At 44.0% G+C, this 16,007-nt stretch overlaps 1 protein-coding gene and 1 long non-coding RNA gene across 2 annotated transcripts in view; one reads left to right on the top strand and one right to left on the bottom strand.

Moving 5' to 3' along the window:
* Positions 1-6,885, bottom strand: part of POF1B (POF1B actin binding protein) — a 50,557-nt gene extending 43,672 nt beyond the window's left edge. The window contains exon 1 of the mRNA XM_039489829.1: positions 6,131-6,885. Coding sequence (XP_039345763.1) covers positions 6,131-6,793 — 663 coding nt within the window. The 5' untranslated portion in view covers positions 6,794-6,885. The remainder of the gene's footprint in view (positions 1-6,130) is intronic.
* A 1,149-nt stretch (positions 6,886-8,034) lies between these two features.
* Positions 8,035-11,195, top strand: LOC120372586. Its single transcript, XR_005585055.1, has 3 exons — positions 8,035-8,146; positions 9,575-9,715; positions 10,856-11,195. It is a non-coding gene; the product is annotated as an uncharacterized LOC120372586 (long non-coding RNA).
* Positions 11,196-16,007: the final 4,812 nt, after the last annotated feature.

The following is a 16,007-nucleotide window of genomic DNA, read 5'->3' as shown; positions in this document are numbered from 1 at the left end:
TCCCCTATGCAAGAGGAATCTTCAGCTAGCTGCTTAAACTGGATTTAACTCTGCTTTGCACTATCAGGAGTGACAGAAAGCAGACCTGAAGAGGGTAGGATCTGACCCAACAAGTTCACATTTAGGCACCCCTGGATCTATTCTCTTGTACCCAAACAAGTTATTTACACTTTTGGACTAAGAGGCACCTACTTTAGCTTTAATTTCTACACTTGAAAGCTGACTAGGTAAAAAATTAATCAGTAAAAATTGAACTATTCTATATTTCCCTAGGGACACATTTTCTAAATTTAAGGGTAACCTGAACATTTTTGACCAGATTCTGCAAACATTGATGTACGCAAGTAATTTCACTCATGGAAGTAGTCCCACTGCAGTTATTCAAGTACTGTACATCTGTGTTTGTGGGATTGGGCTTTTACACATGTATTTAGTTAACCAACATATTCAAATATTTGGTGCAAAAATCCTGTGAGAATTTATTTGCAACACTATTTATAATCACAATCTGAAATATTCCATCCAATCCATCCCCAACATTCATGGCTAAATATCTACCTGCACACCATGGATATTCTATGATTTTGTTGTGAATAATTATAAAAGATATTATGATTACGTGGGATAGGAAGCAGTCTGTAGCTGCCTCTGGAATTAGCCAAATATATATTCAGATTGAAATCACTTTACATCATACATATGGTGAGGCAGCTAAAATTAGTCAGTTCTTACAAATTCCAATCTAAACTATTCGTGAACTACCTGTCAAAGAGCAAGCAATTTATGAAGAGGGGCTCTCTTTATTTTAAGCTAAATTCCTATTTAGCTTAATCCTATGCTCCAAATGAAAAATAGTTCACTTGCTATGAGTTCTATGACAACAGAAGGATTACAATTAGAAATTACCCAGAAAAAAATTAACATTAATTTTGTAAGCACTGAAATCTTTTTTTCCAATCACTCTTAGAATCACACTTACGTAATTCTTACCCATGAATAAAATGAAATAAGGTAGAATAAAAAAATAAAATAAAAAAAATCACACACATGCTGTATCTATGTTATGAGTTTATGCACAGGCATAAACAGATACTTGAGATAATTGCCACACTTCATACCAGACCATCCTGATCCTGCAAGACTTGCGCAGGAAAAAGTCCCACTGAAGTCAATGAGAGTTTTGCCTGAGTAAAGACTGTACAATCAGGCCCAAAGACTTTTAGGTCTAACACAAATCTGCAAGTTCGTTAAAAATGAGATGATCAAAGATGTATCCCAATGCCATAAACATTCGGAACAGGATGACATCTAAAACTCTTTGAAACTCAAATATTAGTAAAATGATCCAGGAAGGTGTGAGCACACTCATTCACGCAGAGCTGAGGGTGTTCAGCATTATATACATATTACATCCACTGTTGGTAAAATGCACTGTTTTCCAGAGTTTACAAAAGCCCTCTCCCACAGCAATGACAGATATTCTACTAAGTGAAATCACAATAGATAGATTAAACAATCCACAATAAGAAATTACACAAACAGAACAAATTCACAACAGGGGAGACATTTCACTTTTAGTAACATCTCATCAGCAGTACAAAGAAATTATGAAACAAAATTTTATTGCAGCTCCATGAACTTCTGTCGCTAATATCAACAAATATTAACTTTGCTTTTGTAAAAGATAAGACACAGCATTTCCACAGAAAATGGATGTATTTGCTGAAGTAGTGAGAAAAGAAGGTTGAAGGGATAACTAATACTTGCTGTGTAGTATCACTCTATGCTACTGTGCTGTTCGAAATATAGCTATAAATTAAGAAGGCATCTGCTTCTTTATTATATATATTGGCATGCACTACAAAATATTTAAATCAGTTTAGCTCCACAATAAAAACTACATCTTTCCTCCACACTTTGATCTAATTAAAGACCTACTGGTCTTTATCTAATATCATGCTGGTATCTGTTCTCCTATTTTTTTATAATCAACTTTTCTGGAAAGAGGGCTACAGCTAATAGTCTGATTTATTTAAATTGATTTGTGCATTTTCAATTTCAAGTAGAATTCCTTTACAGTTTCATTTACTCTGTAAGTTTTTAAATAAAGCTTCTTGTTATAGTTCATTTAAGATGGGTTCTAGAACTAATGTTTTTTCAGTAGTCCCTATTCTTTTTTATATATTGTATGTATTAAACTTTTTTGTATCAAAAGAATCAAAAGCCACAAATAAAATAAAAAGATGCACTTAAATATAATGATTACAAAAATAGGGGTGATACATTTCAAAAACACCATTTTTTATTCTATTGGGACACAGAGAGATGCAGAAAATTTTGTAACAGAATGGAATATCTGCAAGATCATAGAATCATAGGACTGGAAGGGACCTTGAGAAGTCATCTAGTCCAGTCCTCTGCACTCATGGCAGGACTAAGTATTATCATTCCTGACAGGTCTTTATCTAACCTGCTCTTAAAAATCTCCAATGATGGAGATTCCACAACCTCCCTAGGCCATTTATTCCAGTGCTTAACCACCCTGACAGTTAGGAAGTTTTTCCTAATGTCCAACCTACACTTCCCTTGCGGCAAGCTTCTTGTCCTATCCTCAGAGGTTAAGAAGAATAATTTTCCCCCTCCTCCTTGTAACATCCTTTTATGTACTTGAAAACTGTTATGAACCCTCTCACATCTTCTCTTTTCCATACTAAAACCCAATTTTTCAATCTTCCCTCACAGGACATGTTTTCTAGACCTTTAATCATTTTTGTTGCTCTTCTCTGGGCTTTCTCCAATTTGTCCACATCTTTCCTGAAATGTGGCACCCAGAACTGGACACAACACTCCAGTTGAGGCCTAATCAGCGTGCAGTAGAGCGGAAGAATTACTTCTCATGCTATTTTTTACAACACTCCTGCTAATGCATCCCAGAATGATGTTCGCTTTTTTTTTGCAGCAGTGTGTTACACTGTTGACTCATATTTAGCTTGAAGTCCACTATGACCCCCAGATCCATTTCCGCAGTATTCCTTCCTAAGCAGTAATTTCCCATTTTGTATGTGTGCAACTGATTGTTCCTTCCTAAGTGGAGTACTTTGCATTTGTCCTTATTGAATTGTGTTGAACTGAAATGTTGTGGCGGTTTATTTGTTTGTAGCCCTGTAGCAGTGCCGTAACAAGGGCAAGGTGAGTGAGGCACTTGCCTCAGGCGCGCAAAGCTGAGGGGCGCAGAAAAGTCCTGGAGCATCCCTGCCAGAAGGAAAGCTGTGTGCGGCTCTCCCGGCTGCTGTTGCCTATAGCAACAGATGCCAGGGCAGCAGGCTGCTGCATGTCTGGAGGGGAAGGGGGGGGGGGAAATGAGGCACACAGCCCTCCCCTCCCACGGCACCCACCTGGAGGAGACGCCGAAGGGGCTTCCAGTGGGAGACACTACAGGATCATCTGAAGTGGACCTCACTCACCTGAGCAGCTGCTGGGGCTTCGGTGAGTGTTTGACCCTGTGATTTCCCCCCCGTCCCAGCCACCACTCCTGCAAACACTGGGCAAGGGGCAGCCCCAACCCCCACCCCCAGTGAGGCTATGGCGAGGGGCAGCAGGGAAGGAAGGAAGGAAGCCATATGTGATGGCAGTCCCCCCCCACCCCAGCACCCATCATCCCCTCCCAGAGCCTTCATCCTCTCTCCGTCCCCCAAACTCTGTCCCAGAGCCTGTGCCCAGCCCTCCGCATTCCCTCCCAGAGCCTGCACCCCTCCACCCATCCTGCACCCCACCCCGTGCCCCAGCCCGGAGCCTGTACCCAGCACCCAAACTTTGTCCCAGAGCCTGCACCCCTCAACCCCTCCTGCACCCAGAGGCCCTGCCCCAGCCCAGAGCCTGCACCCAGCACCCAAACTCCGTCCCAGAGCCTGCACCCCCACCTCTTCCCACACACACTCTCCTGCCCCCACACTCCCTCCCAGAGCCTGCACCCCTCCACCCATCCTGCACCCCCACCCTGTGCCCCAGCCCAGAGCCTGTACCCAGCACCCAAACTCCATCCCAGAGCCTGCACCCCAGACTCCATCCCAGAGCCCAACCTCTCAACTGTCCTACACCCCAATCCCCTGCCCCAACCCAGGGCCTGCACCCCAGACCTCCTCACCCACCCAAACTCCCTTGCAGAGCCTTACGCAGGTGGGGGGTAGAGTTCAGGGGGCGTGGGGGGCTCTGAGCATTCTGGGCATCAGCACCACCATTTCTACAAACCTGCCACCCCTGATACTCAGAGGGGGGTGAGGAGGTGAGTCGGTGGATGGAGGGGGGCAAATCTCCCAGATTCAAAATCTGGGACTGTGTCTGTTGGTCCTTTTTGCTGCTTTTCTCTGGGCTGAGAGAGGGTGTTCCCAAAGGAAGGTGCTTGCTCCTAACCCCCGAGGCCATCAGTTCTGCTCTTCTCTAGTCAGCCCACTTGACAAGTTTGATTGTCCTTGGTCTGGCTCCCAGACCCTCTCCAAGGGTTGCAGCTGTCTGGAGGTGCCTGCCTTCCATGCCTTCCTCAGTCACACCTCATTCATTCAACAGGGCAATTGATTACAAAGTAGGGGGAAGATCTTATTCTACTTCTAGCAAAGAGACATTTTTCTTTTACCTTAATTATACTACCTTAGGGGTCCGCTATAACATATTACCAACATTCAATACAAAGTCATAAAAAGTTATACAAAAATGCATAATGCAGAGATTTATCTACAACTGCATTGATTGACTGCTGTGTGCAGTAATATAGTGATGCCTGGGTCTTTGAATGAGGCTTTATACTTGGGGGGACGAGCGGCAGGTCGGGGGCAAGCGGGTGGGAAAAGAGGCGAGCAGTGAGCCAGCAGGGGTTCTAGTATGTTACATGCACTATGATGCACACCTTATATGTATTAGTTGATTTTGTACATGGAATTTATTATTAAAATAAACGTTCTATTATCATTATTATTCTTGTTATTTATGTATTTTTCTTTTTTTACAAAGTAACTACTATGAAATTATATGGAGGGGGGAGGGCGCTCTTTTATATTCTTGCCTCGGGCGCAAAAATAGCTAGTTATGGGTCTGCCCTGTAGTCAACAATAGTACATAGGAATTACTAAAGAAAGCTTGAACAAAAACAAATGTAGTTCATCCATTCAAAAATAGAAAAAAGTGGAATTTAAGTTGTATTTTCACAATCCAGGTTTTTTATGATTTTCATTAGCGTTATATATAGCTTTTCACACATAGATAATAAACAGGTTGCTTAGCATAATTTCAGCAATGCCCTGTGTAAAGATAAAATTTATGCTTTTCTTTAATACTTACAATGTAATTAATATAATAAAAATTACTACTGAAACACAAAAAGATATCTTAAAGTACTATTTGGTTTTGATCTCATTCCAAAAGCAGTCCCTAGCTTTTATAAGGTTCATCTATCCAATTCATAATCTGTTTATCTTAACAGTACAAAAATGATATATATGTTTCTTATATAAGAACAACAATAGAAATCCCAGGACTGGTTGCAAAACACTTTTAAACCTAATGATTTCACCTTTTACAGTTCTCCGCTGCAGATAATCGTCAGTGCTCATACATTAATCAGTCCTGTTTACACCACATTCATAAAGCTGTCACAAATATACAGAACTCTTTTCTAGGTTATCTTTTCTCTATATGTCAATAGCTCTATGGTGAAAGCTGAACATGCCGCTGGTGAATGCCAGAAAAGAAAATACTCTCCTATGCAGTTTGCAAATTTGTTTAAAAGCATAGTAGCCCTTGTATGACTCACTTCAGGAAGTCCAGCCATATACAGGGATTTTGAATGTCAAGGGTTCGCCAGTCTCTCAGCAACAGTTGTGTAAAAGAGCCGGTGCATCAGTGACCCCACCCACAGTGTAACCAGTCAGTGCCTCCCCCCACATTGTAACTAATCAATCATCCCCCCCCACACACACAAACACTCTGTAACTAGTCAATGAACCCCCCCCCCCGCCCCCCGCACAGCCACCCCAGCAGGAAGTAGCCGAGGTCCACGTCCACAGAAGCACAGCAGGAGGGGAGCCGAACGAGCCCCCGGCCAAGTCCCGAGGGCGGGAGGGGAGAAAGGCCCGTGTACCTGCTGAGGCGGGTCGCAGCTCCAGATGACATGCTGGTGGCCTGGCGCGTTCTCCAGCGGGGACACCGGCCTGGGGGAGCACGGAGGGAGCTCCAGCACCTGCACCCGCTTGCCGCCGGGGCAGCTATAGGTCCTCACCCGCTCGTACACCACGTTGCCGTCCTGATGCTGGTGGGGCAGCGGCTCCGGACAGGGCAGGGGCCGCAGCTCGGGGCATGGCTTGGGCAGCGGCTCGGGGCACTGCTGGGGCCAGCTCGGCAGCGGCTCGGGGCACGGCCGGGGCCGGCTCTGCAAGGGAGGCGGCTCCGGGCACTGCTGGGGCCAGCTCGGCAGCGGCTCGGGGCACGGCCGGGGCCGGCTCTGCAAGGGCGGCGGGTCGGGGCACGGCAGCGGCTCGGGGCACGGCCGGGGCCGGCTCTGCAGGGGAGGCGGCTCGTAGCACGGCAGCGGCTCGGGGCACGGCCGGGGCCGGCTCTGCAGGGGCTGGTGGCACGGCCGGGGCCGGCTCTGCAGGGGAGGCGGCTCGTAGCACGGCAGCGGCTCGGGGCACGGCCGGGGCCGGTGGTGCGGCAGAGGCAGCGTGTGGTAGCAGGGCTGGGGCCGCTGGTGCTGCAGGTGCGGGGGCAGCGCCTGGGGCTGCAACTGCTGCTGGCCGCCGTACATGCTGCCCGCGGGGCGCCCACCCCGAGCCGGGGAGCTGGGCACGGCGGAGCGGGAGCGGCAGCTGGGACGCGGGGCAGCAAGTGCGGGCGAGCTGGGCCGGGGCGGGGATTAGTAGCCGCGCGGGCAGCGCCCAGGGCTGGACACGCCTGGGAGCGGCAGCGGCTCACCTGACCCCGCAGCAGGGAGCGGCCGCGCCCCTCCGCGGGCAGGCTGCCAGCTCGGCCGGGAGCGGGGAGCCACCGCCGCCGGCAGAGCCACAGCGACCTGGAGGGGAACAACCCCAGTTTCCCACGAGTTTAGAGTTGTTCGCTCCAGAGTGGGAATAGTAATTTTAGCCTTTAAAGGCGCTGGAAAGGGGGTAGTGGTATCGCCCATTCCCCTTCTGTTAAAAACAGACTGTACCATTGATGCCACTATCAGGGTGACAAGGAAGGAGTTAGTATTAAATAATGAAAATAGGTCGAGTGAAGGAAAGCCTAAAATACAGTGTTAACATGACTTATCATTCATGGCCTAAACTAATTTTTGTTACAGGCACAGCTTACACAGAGAGATGTTAGAGAAACATAAAAATACTCTTGCTGGAAAATGGAACATAACTTTATTTCTTGGAATTCAGAATAGTAACACGTTCACAAACCAAAGAGAGACAAAGCAGACTGCTCTCAAAAACAGACCACAGCTTACCTTGGTCTGGCTACTGCCAGGCCCAGATCTCATGCTTCATTACAAAGACCCATAGGGGCAAGAAGGAGTAGGAAATTTGAAGACCTTTGATAATTTAAAGTAATAAATCATAATTTTAACACAACTTTCAAAACACCACAGTTTCCAATAGAGACAACCACCATATTTTCAAATAGGAGTCTATGTATATTTGTACAGAATAATCCCTTTATATACTCGTTGTCATCAGCCTTGGTTGAACATTTCCTGCAGCTGTAATAAAGCAAAATGAATTAATTTGATTCCTGATGTGAGTCCACCTACACTTCCCCTTTGGTGTCCTAATGTGTTTCCAGGTTGGGTTGAAGGGAAGGGGGAGTGTAATCATTCAGTTATCTGCTACCAAGTCACAGCCAGTTAAATCACTCAAATTCTATGCCAAAAGTAAGGGGTTTGCAAAACTTTCTACTATGTTGCAGAGTACTTCCCATTTGTAATCATAGGGATCACCTTCTCACCCATTCACATAACAACCTCTGGCTACTACAGCAATTGCTTATATAGAAAAGTGATATTAGGCAATCATTTTAATATATTTGTAGCTATTTTAAATACAGTTTGGGGGTCGGTGTCAAGGAAGAGAGCCAGCATCGTGTGACCAGCTTGCTCTTTAGGGATAGATCACCAGTAAGTTCTCTGTTGATTGTTTGGGAGTCAATAGCCTAAAACTTCACTCCATAGGAAAGAATGTATGTTCCACTGAATTTCTCATTCCAGAATACTTTCTCTGGAGCTCCCTTTTCACATTCAATAACCAGATGGCCCTGTCCCCTTTTCTTGCAAGTTAGTGCACAGGATAGTAAAATATTGTATAAAATCTCAAACATATATATGTATCATCCTCTGATGCTCCAGACTGATGCACCGTCACCCTATAAGCTTACTAGTTGCTTTCGGGTCCCACAAGATAAAGGTCGTATTATTACTAATACATACCGATGATGATTTTATGATGAATATTAATTGTAGCTAGGAGTAGCTTAGAGAGCCTTCAGAGACATGAAAGAACAGTCAAACGGATTGAAATAACTGTTTAAGAGGCCTTTACCTCAGGAACCCTGACTTACAAGCTCCTCAACTCAAAGTCCTCAAGCAATGTCTCTGAGCCTGGTCAAGCTAGTCTTCTGAAGCCTGAAAGAGAGATGAATGTTCTGATAGTAATCCATGCAGCCAAGAGGAGAGAACAAAAGGAGCAAGGATTTAGGAGATGTTGCGTATCCCACAGGAAGCACTTGACAGAGCTAAGATTTTCAAAGCAATGAAAAAAAAATTGAGTTATCCACAGAACTCTCATTCTTATTAACAGGAATTTTGTCTGTAACTTCCTTCTTAGTTACAGTATTAAGTGCCCTTTTGTACTAGAGGTTATGTTTGTTGTAGAAAACCATTTGTTTCTTTTTTTGGCTAATGGAGGAGGATGTTTTCCTAAGTTTTTCTAAAAGCTAAAAAAATGAGCAGCAGAAAAGGATGTAGAAGGGCCTTCCACTCCAAAATCTACAGCAGAGTTCATCATTTGTGAGACAAGATAATGGAAGAGATTTGCTGTTGTGGCACAATATTCAATCTGTACTCATAAGACTGATAAAAATGTTAAGACAGCAATCATCATTTGAATGCTATTATTACCTCTAACAGTGGCCACTCATAAGTGAAGCTATGGTCACTTATTGCTACAACCCTATGTCCCCATTTTCCACAGCAGGGCACTCTGCTGTTTTTCATGTCAGCTAAACCAGTAAACAAATATGGCCCAATGTATTTTTAAAAGCAGCGATACATATCATATGCGTAATTCTGAACTGTAATTCTTCAGTTATGATTAATAACGCTCTTTGTCAAAAGTGCAGCAACTATAATTGCTGTTCTGCCTCTCCTGGCAGCTCCTTGCACCATCTCTTAGCTCACTTTACAGTATAAATAAGCAAAGCAGTGAGTCAGTACACCCGGAATTTTGCTTTCTTTCATCCCTGCATATATCATAAGTAGTATTTGTTCTTTTGATTCCAGACCAACATAAAATCTAGTGATTAACAACTATTTCTTGTTGTCTTTCAGATGTTGCCAGATATAAGGAGGTTGTTTAAAAAAGATTTAGGGCCAAGTTCATTCCTGGTGTCCAGTCACTGACTCCAATTGTTTTTCTGTTGAGGGATTTTACTGAACATTTGTCTATGAATCCAAAAAAATGTGACCCAGGTATTGTGAAAGTAAGCTTGCGTATAAAATCAGATGTCTTCTAGAATGTTTACTTATAGAAGAATTTAATAGGACACGCATCGTATTGATATTCCTAATTTCCAATATATCTGAACTCCAATATACAAAACCACCATTTGGGATAGAACTGCCACTCTCAATAAAATAAAAATAAAACATTGGTTCACTTGCAGTATAAAAATTAAGACTCTTTATTCCATATAATGAAAGAAGAGAAACAGTACTATGAAAAATGGGATTTACATATTTCAGCTTGAAGTCTTCACTAATATCCAAGCTGAGCATAAAGAACCTGGGTTAAGGTCTTTGCACATTTATTAATGAACATTGGTTAGTTAGCTATCCTTTAACATTAAATTAAAAATCAACATATGAGGGTTATGTGAATCAAACAGTACACCATTTCTTCCTATCTCCCCCTCTTTCTCCCTTCTGTCTCATGCAATTTTTCAGCAGAGTTTTGTCTCTCTTTTTGTGCTTAATTATTATATATTGTCTGTTATGATGACTTAATAGCAAATAGTAAACACCACAAGCATAATAGCTAATGTGCATACATCGTGCCTAGTGTTGGTTTCACCTTTCTCCTTTTGGGATGGGGATTCTGCAGTCATGGATGAGGATATCATTTTTGTTTGATTTATATGTTGAATCAACTAATTTACAACATCTGAGGATCTGGCCCAATGTATTAAACAGGTTATGGGTTATAGTAAGTATACATATATCTGTTATAAAAGTTATAGAAATAATTTATTTTCAAATAGGGCTTCCCACCTGGAGTTGCATCAATTTGTTGTAGTCCTTTATCTTGTATATCTAATGCTTTTTTAAAAAACAACTTATGTAAGACAGCTTATGCAATTCTGTTTATCTTTAATGTTTCAGTCATTAATTTTATTGTATTGAATATTTTTCTAGGGTATATACCTTTGCATTCTCATATTTAACTGTTAAAAGTAAACTAGTATATTTTGGCAAATAATGAAGTAATTTTTGTAGTAACTTTTCAAAGACCAAAATTCACTTATTTTGCTCTGTAATTCAACAACAAGAGTTAGGGGTAAATTCATTAAATTCTCTAATTAAAATAAATCTTTGCCCTTTCCTACCATCTAGGGGTGAGAGGAAGAGAAGGCTCAGATTTTGGGTCAGTGGCTGATTGATGGCACAAGAAACAAAGGACCAACTCTTGTTAGTCTATAGTTAAACTACAAAGAGAAGGAAGAAGATGTAGAACTCATCATGATGAGCTGTCTAATCCTCCCACTTTAATACACATTTGTTTCATCAGCTGATTGAAATTAAGATCTACTGCAACAGAACACAGTTTTGGCATGTGGGAGTTGCTTCAGCCAACACCCTTTAGCTGGAGAAGAACTTTATGCAAGATTAGCAACTTGACATCATAAACAACACAAAAAAAAGAGGAACTGACATTTTGTTTATGAAAGTTCTATCTGATGGAAGAATTTATGGCCTTGAAAAAGCCTTTAAGAAGTCTAGGTTTTTGTACCTTTTAAAATATCTTTGCAGCAGGAAACCTGTCTTCATATGTGTTTGTGCATCACCTAGTACAATGAAGTCCTGATTCTAACTAGACTTTAATATAATAAAATAATGATAGTGGATAATGTAGCTTTCTCCCAGATCGAGTGATAAGCTTTGTATATGAAATCTGCAGAAAGGTCTCCTGTTTTTAACTATTTTCCCAGCCCCAAAATACATTAGGGCTTTCAACTTGTTCCGATTTTCTAAAAATCAGGTAGTTCGCGGATGTAGTTACCACAAGTTCACATGCAAATTGGTATTTGCATGCACAGCGTAATTGCCTGCACAAAATTAATAGTAGTAGTACTACTACTATAGCACCAAGGGCCTCCAATCAGGGCCCCATAAATGACTAGGCTGCCCTCATACCACCTTGTGACTGGAGTGCCTCTGCATTGCCCTGATCTTTATTCTGTCCTCCAGGCTCTTTTACAGATTCCACATGCTTGCTCATCCAATCACCACCCTTACTGGGGACTGGGTTTATTCAGACAAAATGAACTCGAAAGTCAGGCCATGTCTACACTACAAAATTAAGTCAACCTAACTTAAGTCGGCATACTGCCAGCACAGTAATTACTTCGCTTGTGTGTGTCTACACTTTGCTCCTTGTGTCAGCCATATGCATCCTCACCAGGAGCACTTGTATCAATTGTACTGTTAGTGTGGGGCATTGTGGGAAGGCTTCTGAAAGCCAGTAACAATCAACATAAGCAACACAGTGTCTACACCGACAATGCATAAACCTAACTACATTGACCTTGACACTATGCCACTCAAGGTGATGGAGTTATTAAGTCAGCATAGCTTGGCAGTTACATCGGCAGGAGCAAAATTTAAGTGTAGACATTTCTATAGTTAGGTTGATGTAAGCTTCCTTGTGTCAACCTAACTCTATAGCATAGACCAAGCCTAACCTCAGAGCCTGAGTGACTGAAAGATCCTTCACAGGGTCCTTTTATGAGTCCTTCAGAGGTGATCCATTCTGGGTTCAGCGTACAGCTGCCCTACTCAGAGCTGACTCCCTGACAAACTTCCCAGAGTCAGCCCTCTTCAAGAACTGCTTCTGCTGTCTTAAAAGAAACCAGCTGCTTGAGGTTCCCTCCCTGCACCAAATGTCTCTGGTTAACTCATTTAGCAAGCCTGCTGCAGGCTTCGTCTTCTGCAGGTAGCTCCCTCACTCCCTCTGCTCTCTTATCATATGTCTACACTGCAGTTAAAAGCCCACGGCTGGCCTGTGCCAGATGACTTGGGCTCGCAGGGCTCAGGCTGTGGGGCTGTTTAATGGTAGTGCTGTCTTGGCTTGTGCTGGAGCCCAAGCTCTAGAACCCTGGGAAGTGGGAGGTTGTTCCAGAGCTCAGGCTGCAGCCCAAGCTGGAACATCGACACAGCAATTAAACAGCCCCACAGCTGGAGCCCCATGAGCCTGAGTCAGCGGCCATGGGCCAGCTGCAGGTACCTAATTGCAATGTAGACACACCCTCTCACACACCGACTCTACTCTGTACAGGCCTCTCAAGGAACTCACCGTGTGGCTCACCATCTTCATTCATCCTGGACAGAGTGGTTCTTGCTGGGACTATGGTCTGTATGAAAACGAAAGTGCTTTAAGGCAAGGTACATTAGAGGTAACCCAGACATTTGAATTTTTCATTGTTTGGAGCCATTGAAGCACTGTGTGATAATTGACAAGAAGAAAGGAAGTCTCAAACAAATAATAGTGCAGGGCTTTCACCACCCACTGTATTTCTAGACACTCCTTCTAGAGGACCAAATACCAGATTTCACAGTCCAGGAGTTTCCTACTCATATTCACAATAGGATGTTCTTGAATGTGGAATTACTGGGACCACCCCCAGGACCTGGTGTGGGGTATCCATTTGTAAAATAAATTCTTGTGAAAAATCAGGGCTACGCAGTACTGGTTTATTACAGAGAATCTTTTTAATGTCTTGGAATGCCTGGTCACATTGGAGAGACCAAGTTACCTGCCGAGGAGCTGCTTTGTTAATGAGATCTGTAAGAGAAGCCGCTAGAGATGTAAACTTGGGTACAAAATCACCTATAATACCCTGCCAGCCCAAGAAGTGCCTAAACTCACTTTTTTGTTTTCAGAATGGATGTTTTAGCTAGGGTTCCACTTTGACGGCAAAGGGTTACATTTTGTCATTCCCCAAAAGATACCTTAAGAATGTGGTAGCTTACTTCACTAATATGCATTTCTTTGGGTTTGTTGTTAAATTGGCATCCCATAAGGCCTAAAGGACTGTGGCTAAGTCCCTGAGGTGGGTTGGCCAATCCTAATTATAGCCTACCATGTCTTCAAGTAGGCCACTGCGTAGGATTGATGTGGCTGCAACACCTGGTCCATTAGTCTTTGAAAGGTGGCTGGGGCTCCACGTAAACCAGAGGGCATATTAATAAACTGAAAAAGGCCTATGGGGGTCAAGAAGGCTGTCTTGGCACATGAATCAGAGGAGAGGAGATTTGACAATAGCCCTTAGTTAAGTCTAATGCAGAGATGTGTTGGCCTTAGCTAAGTTGATCGAACAGGTCATTAACTTGGGATATCTGGTAGGCATTGATGTTAGAGTTTGCATTGATTTGGTGGAAGTCTATGCAGAACTGAATAGTCCCCTTTGGTTCAGAGATGAGGATCTCTGGACTACACCAGGGACTTCTTGATCCTGCAGTCATGTCTAGCTTTAACATCTTCTCCTGTGTGAAATGGGACTTCAACGCCTTGAGGATTGGATAGGTCTTTTGACTGGACTTGGTTCTAGGTTTTATATGAATTTGATTGGTCACTAGGGAGGTTTGTCCTGGAAATGGAGGAAAATACATCCTGATATGCTCACACTTGGCTCTCTAATTGACCTCTCTGGCCTTTGGACAACCACTCCCGCCAGTGGGACCCCTTTAACTCCTACCTCAACCAGTTCCGGGAGCAGAGTCTTAAATCTTTATCATCTCCTTCTGGATGGATAAAATGTGCTCTCCTGGGCTTTAGCAGACTTTCATGGTAGATCTGCTTTGTTCATCACTGCTCTGAGCAGTAAACCCTATAATCAACTGGACCTACCCTCTGAATGACTTTATAGGGACCCTGTCCCATGGCTGGACATTTTTCTCCATGCTAGGAAGCAGTAGGACAACTTGGTTGCCCAGCTGGAATACCCTCATCCTAACTCCCAGATTATACAACTAGGCCTGGCTCTCTTGGGACTGGAATAGGTTGGCCCAGACGAAGTACCCGAGACACTCCAGCCTCTCCCTCATTTGCAAGAGTTAGTGGAGGACATTCAATGAGTGGGTAGGCTGGGTGTCCCATGACACCTTGACCAGATCTAAGATATCCTGAGGTTGTCTCCCGTAGAGAAGTTCAAAAAAGGAGAAGCCAGTAGATGCCTGCAGCACTTCTCGTACTGTAAATAAAAGGTACAGCAGCAATTGATCCAGTCTCTGACTTCTGTCCCAATAAACTTTCACAGCATTGACTTAAGGGTTTTAATAAACCATTTGACTAGGCCATTGGTCTGAGGATGACAGATCAAGATCCAGAGTGGTCAAACCTTTAAGAGGGACCAGACCTGTTGAAGCAGTTGGGACATAATGTTTGTCCGCTGATCAGTGATCAATTCTGAGGGGAGACTTACCCTGGAAAAGATGTGCAGGCACTCCCAAGTGAGGGTGGGCATGAAGGTGTTCCATAAGTAAACAGCCTCTGAGTGCTTTGTGGCATAGTCAACTGGTACTAAAATAAATTTGTGGCCCCAAGCACTCTTCTCAAGGGGTCCTATGATGTCAATCCCCATCTTTTCAAGCAGGGTTGTTATGAGGAGGAGAGGAATCAAGGGACCCCGGCCGTGTCTACCTTCTTGCAGTCTGGGCAGAACTGGTAAAAATCTGCTACTTCCCAAAAAATTCCCAGCAAAAGGAATTGGGCCAGTAGTGTCTCAAGCATCTTTGCCTTACCCAGATGTCTGGCCATCAGGACAGAATGTGCTAGTCTCAACAGTTCTTGTTGAGCAGGCTTGGGAACGTGGAATTGGATTCTGGCTCTTTCGCATAAGGTTGTTACTCCACCCAGTAAGGAATTTCATTGCATAACTCAAAATGGGGAAATAGTTGGGTGGAGTGTTCCAAGGTGGCTTCCCCATAGATTACAGCTACCTGGTTGAAGCATTCCTGGAGGGTCTGATCCTCATACTGAGCAGTAATGAGATCAAAGATGTCATCTGGAGCAGGGTTTCTCAATCCGTGGGTTGGGACCCAAAATTGAGTCACCAGAAAGTTTCAAAGGATCACGTGGCAGCTCCTGTGGTTCCTGTTCCTGTTCCATGGGGCTGGATGGCCTCCCTGCTCCAGGCACTACAACCTGTGGGGTCCAAGCGCAATTCAGGTTTGGCCCAGCCTTTGTCATAACAGCATTCCAGGTAGGCCAAATTTGAGTGGGTGGCACTGCAACCCCATGAGCAAGGTCACAACTCCACTCACACAAATTTGGTCCAATCATGGGGGTAGAGCCAAACCTGAGTAGCGCTGCAACCCTGGAGGTTGCAATGCCTGGAGCAGAGAGCCAAGCCCAGACTGTCCTATAGACAGCAGCTGCCACTGTGGGGCGAGTGCTGGGCAGGATCCAATCCCTCCACCTCCAAACTATTTACTGGGTCGCAACAGGCCATAAAATTACAAATGGGTCCTGAGCTCAAGAAGGTAG

Source organism: Mauremys reevesii, linkage group 9 (genome assembly GCF_016161935.1).
Source record: "Mauremys reevesii isolate NIE-2019 linkage group 9, ASM1616193v1, whole genome shotgun sequence".
Lineage (NCBI taxonomy): Eukaryota > Metazoa > Chordata > Testudines > Geoemydidae > Mauremys > Mauremys reevesii.
This window is presented reverse-complemented; position numbering and strand designations above follow the sequence as displayed.